Source organism: Solanum stenotomum, chromosome 4 (genome assembly GCF_019186545.1).
Source record: "Solanum stenotomum isolate F172 chromosome 4, ASM1918654v1, whole genome shotgun sequence".
NCBI classification, from domain to species: domain Eukaryota; kingdom Viridiplantae; phylum Streptophyta; class Magnoliopsida; order Solanales; family Solanaceae; genus Solanum; species Solanum stenotomum.
In genome coordinates this window covers 3,557,488-3,577,897 of record NC_064285.1, presented here as the reverse complement: position 1 = coordinate 3,577,897, position 20,410 = coordinate 3,557,488, and the positions used below count along the sequence as shown (strand labels likewise).

The 20,410-nt window shown below is 31.9% G+C and overlaps 2 protein-coding genes and 1 pseudogene across 2 annotated transcripts; all 3 read left to right on the top strand.

Moving 5' to 3' along the window:
- Positions 1-3,556: 3,556 nt before the first annotated feature.
- On the top strand, positions 3,557-5,964 carry LOC125862201 (subtilisin-like protease SBT3). The gene has a single exon (XM_049542219.1). The coding sequence runs from the start codon at positions 3,645-3,647 to the stop codon at positions 5,892-5,894; it is 2,250 nt and encodes a 749-aa protein (XP_049398176.1). The 5' UTR covers positions 3,557-3,644; the 3' UTR covers positions 5,895-5,964.
- Positions 5,965-7,911: 1,947 nt separating this feature from the next.
- LOC125862431 (subtilisin-like protease SBT3) lies at positions 7,912-10,577 on the top strand (annotated as a pseudogene).
- A 6,381-nt stretch (positions 10,578-16,958) lies between these two features.
- LOC125862645 (transcription factor HEC2-like) lies at positions 16,959-18,764 on the top strand. The gene is made up of 2 exons (XM_049542764.1): positions 16,959-17,633; positions 18,382-18,764. The coding sequence occupies exons 1-2, from the start codon at positions 17,156-17,158 to the stop codon at positions 18,663-18,665; spliced, it is 762 nt and encodes a 253-aa protein (XP_049398721.1). The 5' UTR covers positions 16,959-17,155; the 3' UTR covers positions 18,666-18,764.
- Positions 18,765-20,410: the final 1,646 nt, after the last annotated feature.

Below are 20,410 nucleotides of genomic sequence, written 5' to 3'. Positions count from 1 at the left end.
TTCATTTTCCTTCCATTATTAGGAAGATGAAACTATTCACCAAGGTTGGTAAAGCTTCAATCACCAACAACTTAATTGGAAATTAGTTGTGGTAATTCTATGAATCTTTTAATTAGCAATTTCAAAAATACTAGTTATGATTGTTGAATGAAATGACTTTGATTAGGGTAGAGAGGTGTCAATATTCATCAATGGTAATTTGGTTGAAAAAGTATTAAGGGCGGAGCTAGAAGCTGACATACATTTGGACTAAATCCAATAATTTTTGTTCAAATTATATATTGCTATTATTATAAAAATCACCAAATATATATATAAAAGTTGAATTTGAAACTCGGTTAGAATCCATGAATGAAAAAGATTGACGATATTTCTTGAAAAAGAGAAGGCATTATTACCACACTTTGCTTTTAATAATGGGACGAGGTTCACATGTTGTGTCAATTTTAGGAAATTGCTTTTTTGGTGTTTTTGACGTTTGATTGATAAATGAAAAAGTATTTCTCGAGTTATTTTATTTATTAAAGATTGATGATAAGTGTATAACAATCAAACCTTTTTATAAATATTGAGTATTAGATTGATATTTCATAATAATAATAATGTGTGAAAATTTCTCTTTTAAAAGAATATTTTTCTGTCATACAAAATATTCAGTTTTATAGATTTTTAGTTTCAAACTCATCATATTCTTAAAGTTATGAGTTTATATCCAATATTTATTGTAATTTTTCAAACATAAAATTATACCCTGCGTTAAAAGTACTAATTTCAGATGAAACTTGCTATATTTAAACTGCATCCGTCCCTGGTAAGATTGTGTACACACTATCCTTTTCGGATCTTACTTTGTAAGATTACATTGAATATATTATTGTTGTTACCGAGACTGTCTAGAGGGTCAAGCCGCTAAAGCAAGGGATTTATGCACCCAAATTTTGGAGGCTGATGTTTGATATCTATATTGAATTGTTTGATTAGTTCAATTTTGAGACACACAAAGTCGACTAAATAGAAAAGTGCTCCCAAACAAGATCTTTTTAATTCTTAAGGCTCGAACCTGAAATATGTAGTTAAAAGAAGATATGAGACCCAATTTAAACTTATAACAGATTTATATGTTATTTTTTCTTTCAAAATATATTAAGCAGAAAAAAAATATCTTTTATTAAAATTGAATTCAGGCCTCCAATTTTATTGAGCCGCGCTACTGATTAGTTATCAAATATTCATGCCAAACTTTCCTTTGTTTTTCTTCATGTATGGACATGATTTGACTTGAGGGGTCTTGTTATACATCAATTTTTAAAAATACATGTGACTAACATTTTGCAATTTTTCTTCTTCTATTCATAATGATAACAATTGAATGACTCATAATCCAATAATATTCCTTTTACTATGTTACACCCAATTTTTCTCCAAGAAGTTTCTAAAATAATATCACTACCAAAAGTTGAAAAACTTTTTTTTGTTTACTGCTTTTATAACAAATTGACTTAAAGTCTTCTTAAATTACAGAAATTCATGTTACTAGTGGAAACTTTTTGAAAGATAAAAGTCTGGTTGTACCTAATTATTTTTTGGCCAATAAAAAGTCACTCTGAATTATATTTATCAAAGATAAAAAACATATGGGTGGTCTCCAATAATTTTTCTATTTATAAAAAAATATATTAGTTTGTATGGTCTTATTAAGGCAATTAATGCCATAATTCTATAATTATTTTTGTCCATTACAAGAATCTTGATGTCATTCTCTACATGTGAACATAATAATAACTAACAATATAACATGAAAATGATAGGCATTTGTTTTTATTTGTTTTTTTATACGATGTTTGATATCCGTATTGGAGTATAATTAAAATTCAAATTCATGCATCGTAAGAGGTCCGTTTCTGAGGATGATTCTCTCAACAAGATTATTATTTTCATTCTTAGGATTCGAACATGAAATCTCTTGTTATGGATGGAGAGATCACAAATATCCGACCAGAACCTATGTTGATGAATTAGAATTGTTAAATGTGTGTCCAATAAATTGGCTAAAGGACAAAAGCTAGTTTGGCTAAGCTAACTAAAGTACTCCAAACTGTTTCCAATAATATGTCCTGTTTATTATTTGAAGAGTTAAATAATATTTTCTTTCATCAAGATTTTAAAAATATTTTTAATGCTTAACTATCATGGCTTATAGTAATTTTTAAATGTTAAAATTTTATTTTAAAAAGTTGAGGATTTAATGTCTAAATTCACATCGAAAGTTAGTTAATTTTGTTGAAAAGTCTTGTATCAGATAAAAAAGGAACGAGTTAGAACTACATGAACTAGCTTTTGAGATTGAGTTATACTAAAAGTCAGTTTTTAAACAAGTTTGACATTCGTACTATAAATTAGGACACATAAATTAAAACGTTTAAGCACCACGTAACCAATTATTTCCTGGGGCGCATTAACTTAGCCTAGACCTTACGTATGTGTTAAGAAAACTAGTAAATTCCTACATACTAAATTTCAAACACATTTATGAGTAAAACGTTTTAAAAGTTGAAATTCTGAATCTGCTTACGATTTTTTCGATTGGCCCTCCTTTGTCATCTAGATCGTCAGCTTAAGTTTATGGACCACTGAATATAATACTTTGGGTGCTACTTTTTATCTATAGAAATTTGGAAGTCAGTTTTAGTGGCTATGGTTTTACCTATGATGGATACAAGATATACTCATTTATGTATATTTGGCTCTATGATTGAGTTGCAAATAAATTTATAATGATTATTCAAATCATTACACAAATGTTAACTCTTGTGATCAATCATATGCTACATAATTAAAATTTATCACTCTGTCGTCGTAATTTATGTGACAGTATTTAACTGGATATGTAGTTTAAAAAAGAAAGAATGACTTTTAGATGTTTGTGTGGTTATAAATCATCTCATCCGTGTCGGATCATCAATAAATATAAAGAGATGAAAACACCTCTAAACTCGACGCAAATTATTAGTTTCTTCCCCAAACTATTGACAGCCTTAAAAGTTTAAAACACCCCTTTACTTGATTAACTGAACTTAAATACACCCTCGATCTTACAATATGAGTGAAATACACCCCTAAATTCTCGCCAAGTTTAAGGGTGCTTTCAACCATGCTCCTACAAGAGTTTGAGACTACTTACTATGTCATATGACAGATCAGGAGTGTATCTAAGTTTAGTTAGTCAAGTAGAAGAGTGTTTTTAAGGTTCGGGGAGGAAACTAATAGTTTGTGCCATCAATACTTCTCTAATAAATATATATACCTTTTAGAGTATCGGATTTATTCCGAGCAATGTAGAGTATGATACTATTCAAGGACAGACTAAAAAGAAAAATACGATTTATAATTTAGGATGGAAGGAGTAAAACTAAAGCAATTTTGACATGATATATGAATGGCAAAGAAAGTTCCTTTTAGAGTGAAGCAGAGTTTGGAATTATTGCAAACTTTCTTTATAACTTGCAAGTTGCAATTTCAATATATGAAAGAAACTGATTGAGATGTTTGATGAGAGGGTCTTATTCCTCTAAATACTCTATATAAGTAAACTAACTTATGTTCAAGAATATATATCCCAACTTCTATTTCATTTCTTCAAAAAAATGGCTAACTATATTGCCTTATGCTTCTGTTTTCTTGCTATTTTATTTCCATTTACTATGTCTAAGTCAGAAACTTATATCATCCATATGGATTTGTCAGCCATGCCAAAAGCTTTTTCTAGTCATCATAGTTGGTACTTGTCTACTCTTGCTTCTATATCAGATAGCTCATATCATGGTTCCCTTGTATATGCTTACACTAATGCTATTCATGGTTTTAGTGCAAGTCTTACTCCTTCTGAGCTACAAGTTATCAAGAAGTCTCAAGGTTATCTTTCTTCAACTAAGGACATGACAGTTAAAATCGACACGACTCATACGTCACAATTCCTTGGCCTGAATTCCAATTCTGGTGCATGGCCAAAGTCAGATTATGGTAGAGATGTTATAATTGGTTTGGTTGATACAGGGGTGTGGCCAGAGAGTAAAAGTTATAATGATAATGGGATGACTGATGTTCCATCAAGATGGAAAGGTGAATGTGAAAGTGGAACTCAGTTTAATTCCTCTTTGTGTAACAAGAAGCTCATTGGTGCGCGTTACTTCAACAAAGGACTAATTGCTAGCAATCCGAATATTACCATTGAGATGAATTCAGCTCGTGATACGGAGGGGCATGGAACTCATACGTCTACCACAGCTGCAGGAAGTCGTGTTGAGTCTGCGTCTTATTTTGGATATGCCCCTGGTGCTGCTACTGGGATGGCACCAAAGGCTCATGTGGCAATGTACAAGGCTTTGTGGGATGAAGGTTCTATGTTATCTGATATTCTGGCTGCAATTGATCAGGCAATTGAGGATGGAGTGGATGTAATATCGTTGTCATTAGGCATAGATGGTCGTCAGCTATATGATGATCCGATAGCTATTGCTGCATTTGCTGCAGTGGAGAAAGGTATATTTGTTTCCACTTCAGCAGGAAATGAAGGGCCTGATATTGAGAGTTTGCATAATGGAACACCTTGGGTTCTCACTATGGCTGCTGGCACAGTCGATCGCGAATTTCTTGGGACACTAACTCTAGGCAATGGAGTTTCAGTCACAGGTTTATCCCTCTACCCCGGGAATTCAAGTTCAAGCGGCAGCTCCATCGTTTTCCTCAACTCATGCCTAGATGATAAGGAGCTGAATAAAAATGCATACAAAATCGCTGTCTGCTATGATGCGAATGGATCAATAAGTGATCAAGTGTACAATATAAGAAATTCAAACGTTTCGGGTGGTGTCTTCATAACAAACACTACTGACTTGGAATTCTACCTCCAAAGTGAATTTCCAGCTATATTTTTGAACTTTCAAGATGGTGATGAAGTTTTGAAGTACATCAAGAGTAGTCATTCGCCTAAAGCAAGACTCGAATTTCAAGTGACTCATCTTGGTGCTAAACCAGCACCAAAAGTTGCTAGCTACAGCTCAAGGGGACCATCAGGAAGCTGCCCTTCTATTCTCAAACCTGACCTCATGGCTCCGGGCGCCTTGATATTAGCATCATGGCCTCAAAAATTAGCAGTAGCTAAAATTAACTCTCGAGAGCTATTCAGTTACTTCAATATTATATCTGGTACGTCGATGTCATGTCCTCATGCTGCTGGTGTAGCAGCACTTCTGAAAGGGGTACACCCCAAATGGAGCCCTGCTGCCATCCGCTCGGCCATGATGACCACAGCCGATTCATTAGACAACACACAAGGGCCCATCCGAGACATCGGTAGAGATAACAATGCTGCTACTCCCCTTGCCATGGGAGCTGGCCATATCAATCCAAATAAGGCACTGGACCCCGGACTTATCTACGATGCTACACCAGAAGACTACGTAAATCTCCTCTGTGGTCTAGATTTCACATCCAAACAGATAAAATCCATCACAAGATCCTCCTCTTATTCATGTTCCAAACCTTCATTGGACTTAAACTATCCATCTTTCATTGGCTATTTCAACTTCAACAGCAGCAAGTCTGATCCGAAACGGATACAAGAATTCAACAGGACAGTGACTAATCTTGGAGATGGTCAGTCAACATACACAGCTAAATTGACCCCAATGGGTAAATATACAGTTAGTGTTGCACCTGACAAGTTGGTTTTCAAAGAGAAGTATGAAAAACAAAGCTACAAGCTTAGGATAGAAGGTCCATTGTTAGTAGATAATTATCTTGTTTATGGTTCTTTGAGTTGGGTTGAAACTAGTGGTAAATATGTTGTAAAAAGTCCTATTGTTGCCACTACCATAAGAGTGGAACCTCTGTGAGAACAGAACTGATTAAGACACTGTCTAATGAATAATTGTGAAGTAAAATTATGCCTTTTTTCCCCACTTAGTTAAAGACTTAACTTGCTGATTGATGCATGAAATATTCAAATGATTATTTTTCTCCATTTTTAACAGTAGGATTAATTTTGAACTCAAAACATATAAGATTGAATTATTGACAATGAGGCAAATAATAATCCAAACATTTGTATTTTGTTCATACAGATTAAAAAAGGATGTATATCACAGTAAATAAGATGACTAGATAACCCTTAAGCAAGTTGTAAAGCATAACATATATGTATATTCTAAAACTTTGATGACCAATGGAAGGACTTACAATGGTGGCTACTAGGTGCTCAAGCAACCAGTGCTCCAAACATTATATATTCATATTGAAAATGACTAATAACATATAAAGATAGAGATTGATTGAGCATCCAATCTAAAAGTAGCACCTTCAATATTTAAACCAGTTGAGCACCTTTGAATGACTAATACTTTTTACCTATAGAATTTGGAAGTTAGTTTTAGTGGCTATGGCTTTACGAACGATGGATACAGGATACAGTCCTGTCTTTATCTTTGGTTTCATGATTGAGGGTTATGAGTTATGTTGCTGGAACCTTACAAAATGGCTGCCGGAGTCATGTCAAATCCTCAAAAATGAATAGCTTTTGGAGTATCCGACACACAATACAGTTAGACATTCTTTTGGGATAGACTAAAAAGAAAAGTATAACACATAATATGAGACGGAAGGAATACAACTAAAGCAAATTTTTGACATGATAGATGGGGCAATGGTAAAGGAAGTTCCTTTTAGAGTGAAGCAAAGTTGGAATTATTGAGGACTTCCTTTTAACTTGCAAGTTCAAAATATGTAGTAAATAGTCCCATTGTTGCAACTACCATAAAAATCAATCCTCTGTAGTAAGACAATAATACTAAAGATTAATGAATAAATGTGAAGTAAAATTATGTATTTCTTTTCACTGAGTTAAAGACTAATTCCCACCATAACAAACAAGATTTAATCACCAATTCATTTGATAATATTTTAATATGAATCTATCTAGAAATGCTAAAACTTGACATATTATGTATATAAATATATACATTTCTTATATATTATCCCTTCAATTTTCTACAACTGGTGGACAACATGACTCAGATAATAGGGTCATTAACCCAATCCAGTTTTTAGCTCATTTCAGCCAAATCCATTTTAGCTCAAGTTAATTTGTGCAAGTTATTAACCTGTCCATTTATCAGATCAGTCCATTTTAATCCAATCCGTTCATTTGACACCCTGAACGTGGACTACTAAGTTTTGTTCATAATATGGTATTCCACTTTTGAAAACAGTCCAAGGTAGTGGTAAAGTCTGTGTACACTTTATATTCTCCAGACCCTATTTGGTGGGATTTTACTGAATATGTTGTTGTTGTTGATATTGGTGGTGGTGGTGGTGCTATTTATCTATAGAATTTGGAACACAGTTTTGGTTACATGGTTGAAGGATGAAGTTTTATTTTGATTATTCAAATCATACACAAATGTTTTAACTCTTCTTTTCAATCATGATGCTTAACTTAGAACTTATTACTCACTCCGTCTCAGTTTATATAATGGTGTTGATTGAGCATATATATAATTTAAACAAAAAAAGAAAAAACTTTGAATCGTATGATCTGTATGACTATAAATCATCTCAAGTTAAAGTGTTTCTAAATAAGGAAGTATGACTTATGTTGCTTGAACTTTCCAAAATTATTGCCACAATTTATCGGATCCTCAAACACGCATAGCTTTTGCAGAATTTGGATAGAGTATATTATGCCACAATAGAGTATGATATTTTTTTGGGACAAACTAAAAGGAAAAGTATGACGTATACTTAGGGATGGGGGGAAGTGTAACTAAAGCAACTTTGACATGATAGATGAGGCAATGGCAAAGACAGTTCCTTTTAGATTGAAGCAGAGTTGGGAATTATTAGAAGCTTTCTTTGACTTGCAAGTTGTAAGTTCAATATATATAAAATATGGTAACTGATTGAGAAGTTGTTATAAAGGGAATACTTTGGCTTCTCACTTCTCTAAATAAGTTAACTAACTTATGTTCAGGAAAATATACCAACTTCCATTTCATTTTTCAACAATATGGCTAATTGTGTAGCATTGTGTTTATGGTTCTTCTCTATCTTGTTTCCAATTTCCATGTCTCAGTCAGAAACTTATATAATTCATATGGATTTGTCAGCCATGCCAAAAGCTTTTTCTAGTCATCATAGTTGGTACTTGTCCACTCTTTCTTCGGTATCAGATAGTTCGAATCTTGATTATGCTAGTAACAGAAATTCCCTTGTATATGCTTACACTAATGCCATTCATGGTTTTAGTGCAATTCTGTCTCCTTCTGAGCTACAAGTTATCAAGAATTCTCAAGGATATCTTTCTTCAACTAGGGACATGACAGTTAAAATTGACACGACTCATACGTCTCAATTCCTTTGGCCTGAATTCCAATTCTGGTGCATGGCCAAAGTCAGATTATGGTAGAGATGTAATAATTGGTTTGGTGGACACAGGAGTTTAGCCAGAGAGTAAAAGTTATAATGATAATGGGATGACTGATGTTCCATCAAGATGGAAAGGTGAATGTGAAAGTGGAACTCAATTTAATTCCTCTTTGTGCAACAAGAAACTCATTGGCGCGCGTTACTTCAACAAAGGCCTACTTGCTAGCAATCCGAATATTACCATCGGGATGAATTCAGACAGGGCATGGAACTCACACGTCTTCTACAGCTGCAAGATGTCATGTTGAATCTGCATCTTATTTTGGCTATGGCCCCAGTGCTGCTACAGGCATGGCACCAAAGGCACATGTGGCAATGTACAAGGCTTTGTGGGATGAAGGTTCTATGCTATCTGATATTCTGGCTGCAATTGATCAGGCAATTGAGGATGGAGTGGATGTATTATCCTTGTCATTAGGCATAGATGGGGTTCCGCTATATGATGATCCGATAGCTATTGCTGCATTTGCTGCAATGGAGAAAGGTATATTTGTTTCCACTTCAGCAGGAAATGATGGGCCTGATGATGAGAGTTTGCATAATGGAACACCTTGGGTTCTCACTGTTGCTGCTGGCACAGTCGACCGCAATTTTCTTGGGACACTAACTCTAGGCAATGGAGTTTCAGTTACTGGTTTATCTACCCCGGGAATTCCACTTCAAGTGATAGCTCCATCGTTTTTCTCAACACATGCCTAGAGGAGAAGGAACTTGAGAAAAATGCATACAAAATCGTTGTCTGCTATGACGCGAATGGATCAATAAGTGATCAAGTGTATAATGTAAGAAACTCAAACGTTTCGGGTGGCGTATTCATAACAAACACCACTGACTTGGAATTCTACCTCCAAAGATTGTTCCCGGCTATGTTTATGAACTTTCAAGATGGTCATAGAGTTTTGGAGTACATCAAGAATAGTCCTTCGCCTAAAGCAAGACTCGAATTTCAAGTGACACACCTTGGTGCTAAACCAGCATCAAAAGTTGCTAGCTACAGCTCAAGGGACCATCACAAAGTTGCCCCTTTATCCTCAAACCTGACCTGATGGCTCCTGGAGCCTTGATATTAGCTTGTGGCCTCAGAAATTACCGGTTACTGAAATTAACTCTCGAGAGCTATTCAGTAACTTCAACATTATATCTGGTACGTCGATATCATGCCCACATGCTGCTGGTGTAGCAGCACTTCTGAAAGGGGTACACCCCAAATGGAGCCCTGCTGCGATCCCCTCGGCCATGATGACCACAGCCGATGCATTAGACAACACGTACACAAGGGCCCATCCGAGATATCGGTAGAGACAACAATGCTAATCCCCTAGCCATGGGAGCTGGCCATATCAATCCAAATAAGGCACTGGACCCCGGACTTATACACCAGAAGACTACATAAATCTCCTCTGTGGTCTAGATTTCACATCCCAACAGATAAAAGCCATTACAAGATCCTCTTCATATTCCTGTTCCAATCCATCATTGGACTTAAACTATCCATCTTTCATTGGCTATTTCAATACTAAACGGATACAAGAATTCCAGAGGACAGTGACTAATCTTGGAGATGGTATGTCAACATACACAGCAAAATTGACCCCAATGGATAAATATAAAGTTAGTGTTGCACCACACAAGTTGGTTTTCAAAGAGAAGTATGAAAAACAAAACTATAAGCTAAGGATAGAAGGTCCATTGTTAGTAGATAATTATCTGGTTTATGGATCTTTGAGTTGGGATGAAACTAGTGGTAAATATGTTGTAAAAAGTCCCATTGTTGCAACTACCATAAGAATGGATCCTCTGTAGTAACATATGTCATGGCTGTTTTCTTCAGTCATCAAAAGGACCATTGCTCGTCTGAGAGAGAATCTGTTTAGTCACCTTATGCATGTTTCAGAGTTGAGTTACATTTAATGTCCATTGAGAACTTAGTTCCTGCTTATGAATTATAGTTCTTATAGGAAATAGCCTTCTTTGGTGTGACTCGAACGGGGGAACATTGTTCCTCTTACTTCCCTTTTTAGTCTGTTTCAAAAAGAATGTCACTTTCCTCTTTTGACAATTCTTTAACTCTAACTTTTCACGTTGCATGTTTATAACCACAAGATTAATGAGAGTTTTGGTATATTCCACATATATTTAGTTTAAGATCACAAGATTCAAAAATCTTCTTTAATTTCTTAAACTCCTCGCCAAGTCAAAACCAAGCACCCAAATTGAAACAAAGGAGTAATTCATGTCATTTTTACCATCTTGTGCCTGTAATTTCCCTTATGAGAAGACCACACCTCTCTTGGATTTGTAACTTTCCAGGCTCTGTTGATGGATCCTACAGTTCTGCTTCTTGTTGAAGCCACTAAAGCTCTAGATACTGATACGAGTCTTACTTTTCTTTTTAGTCTAAAACAAAAAGAATATCACTTTTCTATGCTTAGTAGCTTTTTGATTCAACATTTCATTTCTCTCTTAATGATACTACCTTATAGGAATAACATCACATGTTTAAGTCTACGAGTATGTATGTAACCTTTAGTTCAAGACCACAAATTTAAAAGTCTTCTTTCCCTTTTAAAACTTCGTGTTCAGTAAAAAAAAGACATGTAAAGTGGAACAGAAGGAGTACATGTCGGACTTAGTAGCTTTAGTTCAAATTTAATATTTGTATTAATAATTCACTAAATATATACAAAAATTAAATTCAGAATTCAATTACTAACACCTGTTTTCGCTATCATAGAGTTTAGAACTCATAAAGTTCAAATCTTGATTCCGCCTCTGATCGTGTGCTTCCAAGTATTATGATTGATTAACTTTCACTTTCTAATATATTAACATGATGTGTCAATGCATATAGGATGTAATGGATTCTCTGATGAGAGGCAGGACAGTGTATATATACCGACACTGTGGGATGGTTGAAATCTCTTTATTTTTAGTTATATGTCTAGGGATCGAATTTCTGAAAATAGAAAAAATCATGTTGGGAGCGATGACAAGCTTATTGTATTGTAATGTATTATTACTTTAATTGCAATGTTTGTTATGAGTGTAACTTAAAGTTTGTCCTAAAAATTTTATTTTATGGTTTGGCTTTAGGCCATCAATTCTATTAATTAGCCACCTCTATCAGTGTACCAAATATTTACACAATATGACTACTTAAAATGTAATCGCATGTTACTTTATTATGACTTCATTTTTCTTGAACCTGAAGCTCGAATTCGAAACAGAACACCAAATTAATTGGATGGTAGAGTCGTGGAAGCTATCCCATCTACTTTTAGTCTCAAATAAGACACAAATTGAGGTGAACAAAGCGAACCTACCTAAGAGCCTGTTTGGATGGGCTTTTAAGCTGGTCAAACTGGCTTAAAAGTCAGTNGATCGACAAGTGGCATGCATAATCTCTTGTGATTGTTTGATTGGTCAATATGTCAATAATGATTCAATCCCTAGCTCACAATTGAAGACAAGAAAATCATGCGGAAAAAGAAGATAGACAATAGGACCACTTATGACTTTCGATAGCAAATCGTTCGTTCTAATTTATGTGACATCATTATTTAATTTACACAATAGAATTTTTACAATATCAATCGTCGATAACTACATGTTATTCATATTAACAATCCTATTAAGTTTGTGTAAGTCAATCGAAATATTACAACACATAAAGGTGATCTAATAGTGTTAAATATTACGATGACATTATATTTAATTTTAAATAAATTTAAAAAGGAGACTGAAAGTTAAGATTGTGGGGAAGATAAGATAAGGTAGTGCAATAGCGATAATATAAAGTAAATAATTATGAATAAAAAGAATCAACGTTCCAACAACAAAATCTGTGTATTCAGACTTCTTTTTATCCAAATCGAACCCGTTCTCTTGCAGAGAAAACATAACGTCTCTTTAGTCATGTCGTTATTCATAAATTATAGTAATATTTTATTCGTGTTTAGTATTTTTGAATTTTGTGGTCTCATATATATCACGTGAAAATTAACGATTAGCCAGGAAAGTAAGTAACTTCTAAATGAGGTTAGTGTTTTCCTTTCTTTGAGACGAATCTTTAAAAGTCTTTATGGTCTGAAACAGTGTTAGCATCGGATCTTAAATTGAATTGATCGTATCTATACAATGTTCATCAATGATGGTTTATTAGAGATCTCGAACTCTTCCACATTGATTGAACCTTTGAACTTATCTCAACTCTGTCTTATCCGATCACATTCTGGTGTTTCAACTCGTGCTATCGGAGTTAGATAGATTTTCGTGATATGACACACTAATCCTGATATGTCTCGACTCCAAATCTTTCATGTATAGAATTATCAAAATCAATTTCATTTTAAATTATTTTTAACCTATATTCTTCTTATCATATATCGTTCGTTTTCTAATATGTCCACATGTCCAATTTGATTTTTACACATAAGTTAATAGGAGTACTTAGGGGTGTCAAAAATGAACCCAAACGTAGGTAACCCGCCCAAATTTTATGGGTTGGACTCAAGATAATTTGAATTGGGTTCAATCTCAACTCATTCATGCCTAACAATTTTAAGAAAATCCTCAATTGAGCCCAATTCAATCTCCAATTTCAACCCGTTTTAAAACTCTTTACTAAGATATGTTCCTATATTAAAGGTATGAATTATTATATATTTAACATCTTTTAGGATTTATCTATCCATTTGTTACTTTAAAAAAATAAATCTTGAGNTACACATAAGTTAATAGGAGTACTTAGGGGTGTCAAAAATGAACCCAAACGTAGGTAACCCGCCCAAATTTTATGGGTTGGACTCAAGATAATTTGAATTGGGTTCAATCTCAACTCATTCAAGCCTAACAATTTTAAGAAAATCCTTAATTGAGCCCAATTCAATCTCCAATTTTAACCCGTTTTAAAACTCTTTACTAAGATATGTTCCTATATTAAAGGTATGAATTATTATATATTTAACATCTTTTAGGATTTATCTATCCATTTGTTACTTTAAAAAAAAATCTTGAGCGGAAATTCGAATTGTGATTATAAAAGTTAAATATCACTATGTTAAAATTATTGAGATTAATCGGGTCAAATTGGGCTGGTCAAGACCCAACCCGTTTTTAGCCCATTTGAACCCAACCCATTTGAGTCTAAAGTAAACTTGGGTGGGTCAAGACCCAACCCGATTTCTATCTCAACCCATTTTAATATCTTCAATTTCAACCCAACCCGTCCATTTGACACCCCTAGCCGAGTACTAGTAGTCATGGCAAAACATAATCCTCCACGAAATGCGTTCCCAAAAATGTAAGCTAATTTCCAGCTATAATCTATCATTATAAAAATAAGACATATTTATCGAAAATATTCCTCAATTTGATGTAAATTATTAGTTTTATACTTGATATTAACAACTTTAAAAACACTTTTCTACTTGACTAACTAAACTTAAATACACCCTGATATTACAACATAAGTGAAATACACCCTTAAATTCTCGTCAAATTTAGGAGTATATATTTTCAATACTGCTCTCGACTATTTATTATTAAGAGCCTCATGTTCCTAAAAGAATTTGAGACTACTTGCTATATCATGAATGTATTTAAGTTTAGTTAATTAAGTAATAAGTGTTTTTAAAGCGCTATCGATAATTCAAAAATAAATTCATAATTTGTGTTAAGTTCAGAGGTATCATCGCCAATGAGTTGACTCATTTACATTGGGGTATATATTATCATGAGGTGAGCATGACTCAAGGGCGGCTCAAACCCGTTGGTGGCCTAAGGCCACAATCAACTTAGAGGCCTTAAAAAATATTAAAAAATTATAAATTTAAAATATTAACTATCCATAGAACAAGTAAATTCTTAAGCTTTAATAAGAGAGATGTAAGATTAGAAAAGAGAAAGTGAGAAGAAATAGAAGAGAAGAAGATATGAGGATAGAATATATAAAAATATAGAAAAAGAATAAGGTAAAAATAAAATAAAATAACTTGTACATTAAAAAAAAAGTACACAATTTTTATTGGAAAGATAAAAAGTAATTGTCATATCTATCACTTCATTAATGCCATTTTCATTTATTGTCTTAGTTCTAAATTTTTTATTTTTTTTAAGTGTAATTCTACCTAATTAACTAAAAAATAGCCCCCCCTAAAATAAGGCCAATGCTTTTTTTTTTAACCCTTACCAGCCGTCCCTGGCATGACATGACTGCATGAGATCTCTCTGACTTCTCTCATGTGAGTGGGGTTTTAAGTTAGAAGAAAGTCCGTCTCACTTTATATTGTATCGTTTTATTTAAAGGGTTAAATTTTTATATTTTTTAAAAGTAAAATTAATATTTTAAAATTATATTATAAGTTATAATTACTGACAATTTAAATATTTAAAATTAGAAATATGTAAAAAGTGCAATCTCAGAAAAGTTATTTTCGTAAGATTTAGAGATTATAAGTTTGAGTAGTGAAAGCCGTAACTAATATTTGTATTATGATAAATTATCTACATCACATCTTTTAAGGTGTAATCCTTCCCCAGATCTTACTTACACGATATATTTTGTACACTAAGCTACTCTTCTTTTACAAATGAAAAAAAGTTGCGACTTAAATAACATTTGACTTTTTTTCGAATAAAATCATATAAATTGAGATGCAAGAACTGTAATACTTAAATGCAAAAACTTAGACTGTACATTGTTCCATGAATGTAGATTAATTTTGGTAGTAATATTTATACCGTTCAATGCATCAAAAGCACTTATGTAGATCTGACCTATCCCAGATGGTGGGCTTCTATATATTTCTTATTATAAATTATTAAAAAAAAATGTTTTCATTTTTCGTACCTTTTTCAGGTGATCTCAGGGCAGCTCTGCCTTATAAAAGTTAAGGCATGTACCTTAGGCCTCCAATTTTGGAATGCCTCAAATTTTTATCAAGAACAAATTATATGTTATTTTTTTATTAAAAAAATTAATTATTTATAATAAAAAGTATATATATATATATATATATATATATATTATATTTCTTTTTTAACATTCACAATATTTATTTTTTAAAACTCATTTTTGCTTAAAGTTTGTCAAACTTATTGCTTATAGAATTGTGCTAACAATTCATATAATGATTGCTTTAATAAAATAATATTTTTCAACGTTAATTGATAAAATTTTATCTAAAACTAATCATTTTAAATAAAAAGAAGTACTCGAAAAAATCATTTATAAAAATAATTAAGTAATAATTTGCATCTAAATAGTTATAAAAATAATTTTTAAAATAAATATATATGAAATTTGTTAGGCCTCAATTGAAATTTTGCTTTAAGCCCCCAATTACGTTGAGCCGTCCCTGGGTGATCTTTACTCCCTCTGTTCTTAATTACTTGTCCATTTTTTCTTTTATAGTTGTTCCTAATTACTTGTCCATTTTGACAAATTAAGAAAGGATAAATTCTTTTTACCTATTATATCCTCAATTAAATGACTAATTACTTTGAGAAATGTAGAACTTTTCATCCACTTCATAATTAATAGGGGTAAAATGATGAATTCACTATGTCATTAATTATTTTCTTAATTGTGTCAATTCAAAAGTGGACAAGTAATTAGGGATAAAGAGTAGCTTTTCTTTTTTTGGAAATATAATTTTCTTCAGAGGAGAGTAATTTTCCAATTATTTTTAGTTAGTCAAAGATGCTTCGAATATTATAAAGGTAATGTTCTCTGACTTACATATTCAAAAATGATTTCAAGTTATATATATATAAAGTGTAACAGACTAAAAAGTAATTATATCACATAAATTAAAATGAAAGAAGAATGTATAGTGTCTTTTTAGAGTATAGTGTGGTAGATATTTATTCCCCTCCGTCCATAATTATTTATTCATGTTTAATTGACATATTTACTATAGAAAAACATAAAATTAACTACAAAATTTATGGATAATCCTAAATTAATTCGTTGTTAAAAAACTTCTAACCAATTGAATTTTTTATAATCTATCACTAATTCATAGCTAAATGGATTGACATACAATTTTTGTTGTTTAACAACAGAATTTTATCCACCGTTAATTCCTTATATTTTAGTAGTGATATCTCTTACAAAGCAATAGATAAAATAATTATTTTATTATATTATTTTTATTAATTATTATAAATTATTTAAATATTATGATATGAATTATATTTAATAATAAAAGGTAAAATAAGAATAAAATGATATAATTTTTCAAATTCAACAAGTAAAAGTGGACAATTTTTTTTAGTATATAAAATTTAAAAGTAAAAGTGGACGGAGGGTTTACCAACTTTCGTAGTGCTACATCAGTATATAATATAAAATATTAAAACAGCGTACTATATAATCAATAATAATAATAATAATCATAATAATAACAATAATAATAATAATTTCCTTACAAGTTGTTATATATAGCATTCCCAATGAGCTTTATTATAGTCCGTTCCCAATATATATCACTATTTTATTTCCCTCTCAATATTTCATCTCCAAAAAAATCAAATAGACTATAGTAGTTGTTAGATCTTTTGCTTTAATTATCATCAAACTTTCGATCTGCGTACATTCTGCTCTTTCCAATAACAAACATCAATAATCTTTTTCTTTTCTTTACTCTATAAAGGAGAAAAAGTCATATATATGGATAATATTGACTTGCTCAAATCCTCACCTTGTGAAGATCAAATGGAAATGTTCATGATGCAAATGGAAAATGAAATGCCAATGTTGGACTATAGTCCACGACGAAGCAATAACAACAACAACAATAATAATAATATTAATCGTAATAATTTCTTTGAAATTATCGATCATCATAATTCACCATCCACATTTTTGAACAATGTGCCATCATCTACCATTCCATTCAATGACTCTAGATCTCCTCAAATAATTCATCAAGAATCTTCAATAACCCTTCCTTTTTTGGAAAATTCGAGTCGTAGTAATGGGAAGTGGAGTACTTCTGTTAAAGGTAACTATAAAGAACAAGTATCCATTGCCTCGCATTTGAGTACATTTCCTTCACATACATTGAAGCGAAATTCTATGGTGGCTATGAGAGAGATGATTTTTAGAATAGCTGCAATGCAACCAATTCAAATCGATCCATCATCAGGTAAGAATTTTGTTGTCCTTGTGTGTGGTTCTATCTATATTTCCGTGACGCTCAGATAAACGTGCCCTCAGGCTAATGACTTTAGGTGCAACTTGCATTTAGAGGCTTGATAGTTCATGGCATCTTTCCATTCATACCACTATCAAAAAATGAAAACAGCCATTAACTAATTTGTCTTTTTAATGTGTTGCTAATTTACTATTGGGGATTATCACCAAATTTTGTTGTTTGACTATTGAATTTGACCCTCATTAATTATTTTTTTCCTCTTTAGGAGCTCCCACCCCTTTTGCTCTCTTGGTGATTCAAACTCGCAACCTTCGGGTTGAAAGTGAGGGATGCTTACCATCCGAGCAACTCCCTCTCGTCAATCCTCATTAATTTTTGTTTTTTCTAGTAGTGGTTTTTTTTTTTATTTATGTGAGAATCAAGATATATGTTAACTTGTTTCTTTTTTTTTTATTCTCATTTTTAATGATATCTTGATAGATATTGGTTATTTTTCCATGTTATTTATGGTGAATATTAATTATTTCTGGCTGATTAGTAAAAGCACCAAGAGAAGGAACATAAATATATCAACCAATCTTTTATCAATGAACATCAATTTCTATTTGCACTAGTGGTTTTTTCGTTGATGTGAAAGTCGAGATATTTGTTGACTTTTTTATTCTCATTGTTAACCATATCTTGATATCAATATTGGTTATTTTTTCTACATGGATATTATTTGTGGATCATCGATCAGTAAAAGCGCCCAAGAGAAGGAACGTGAAGATATCGAGCGACCCTCAAAGCGTGGCGGCGCGCCATAGGAGAGAAAAGATAAGTGAAAAAATAAGGATACTACAAAGATTAGTACCAGGTGGAACAAAAATGGACACAGCATCAATGTTAGATGAAGCAATTCATTACATGAAATTCTTGAAGAAGCAAGTTCAATCTCTTGAAAAAGTTGAAATTAATAGACATATGCCAATGTCATTAAGTAGTAATTATTATTACCCTTGTCATCAAAGTGTTCAACCCTAGATATCTAGATAGTTATGTTTGAGTGACAAATATTCAATAATGAGTTCTTGTTTTTAGTATAAATTCGTGTGGGGTAGTAAAATAGAAAGGATAATATCAAATACAGAAGAAAAAGTTTTTCTTTTAGAGAGGCGTTTTCTTTGCTTAGAAAAGTGTTCCTTCTCTCAAGGGATTTTCATAACTCAACTAACTCTCGGTGATGGTGCATTTCCAATTGGGCTTGTACTTTTGTTTTAAAAAGTAGAGTCACTTCTTATGATATATAATTATAAAGTTTAAGTTTATATATAGCATGCAAGTTGTACTACTAGAGAAATAATAAAAGTTCATAACCATGTTTTTATATAGTGAATGTGTTTTTACGTGTGAATTTTTTAGAATTAATCTAATATTATTAAGACTACTATAGCCCTTATGATTCAAAAAAGTTGATGATACACTTAATTGAATATTGAGTTATTTTTTTAAAGTAATAGCTACGGATATATTCTCACTTCAGACTTCTTTTTTCCTCATATTTTATAAGTAATGCAGGTATGTTCTAGAAATTGTAAATCTACTTCCGTTTATGAATGTAATAATTTGTGTTAAGAATATAACTAAGTAAATAAAAATATAATTTACTTAATATTAATTCTATACTAATAGCCACAAAAAATCTCAATTATTCCACCCAACATGGAGGGTGTGATTCCAAGTGAAGAACTATTAATCTTTTTTTCATTCTTAATAGGATATCTCGGCTTGAACTCTTGAGAATGGAAGAAATCATGTTAGAGGTATTGTTCAAAAAATGAGTTACGCAATAAATAAATTTAAATTTAATCGAATCTTAATATATAAGTGTTAATGCAGAAGAAGTCCACGTGAATGACTGACATTTTTGGCGGTGGTCTTTTATGATATTGTAATTTTTTTTAATGATATTGTTTTGTAACATTTATGAACCATGAAACGATGTCGTTTTATCATTTGGTTTGCTAAATGAACAGGATCTATGTGGCCAATGATTGATCCTACGTGGATATCTCCGTCATACCATAGTTGAAATATTTTTTAATCATACGTTAAATTAGAAAAAGTATAATGAACTGAGTTACTAACTCAGCTTCAAAAATCAACTCATGAAGCGCGAATAATATAGTATGAAGATCTAACATTTTAAAAAATAGAAGTGATTTTAAGGTCTATGTTGCAACACAATTGAACAAGCTAAATCCTATATATTGTTCAAATCATCAAAAGAGGCTATAATTTAAGGATAGATTAATATTATTAAGTTTATAGATTTGAACTATAATTTCATTGCTTATTAGATTCTGAATAAATTAATTATATAATATTAAGTAAAGATAAATTCTTGTCAATATGGTTATTACAATCCAACATCAACAACTTTGATCTTAATAAATAAATATAGACTTTGAATCAAAATTAGTGAATTTTCATGAATTAATAAATTCAATTATAAATCTGCCCCTACTATATTGCATCTTATCAACCAAGGTAAAACACTCTAAAATCATAAGCATAAAAATTGAACTTTACTAGTAACTATAACTAATAAAATGATTTATTTTTTTAAAATTTCAATAAGTTCAATAAATTAAATAAGGTATCATTTCATTATGCACACCCACCAACAAAAGAAAAAGAGAGAGAATGAAAGTAGATTTTAAAAATTAAAAAAGTCCAATACAAAACAAAAAAGAAATTGATTTGTGTGTTTATGTAATGAACAAAAT

Excerpts from the sequence above, each read along its gene's own strand:
- LOC125862645 (XM_049542764.1), top strand. The coding sequence starts at position 17,156 with ATGGATAATATTGACTTGCTCAAATCCTCACCTTGTGAAGATCAAATG. Across the intron at positions 17,634-18,381 it reads TCAAATCGATCCATCATCAG|TAAAAGCGCCCAAGAGAAGG; the intron begins GTAAGAATTTTG and ends ATCATCGATCAG.
- LOC125862201 (XM_049542219.1), top strand. The coding sequence starts at position 3,645 with ATGGCTAACTATATTGCCTTATGCTTCTGTTTTCTTGCTATTTTATTT.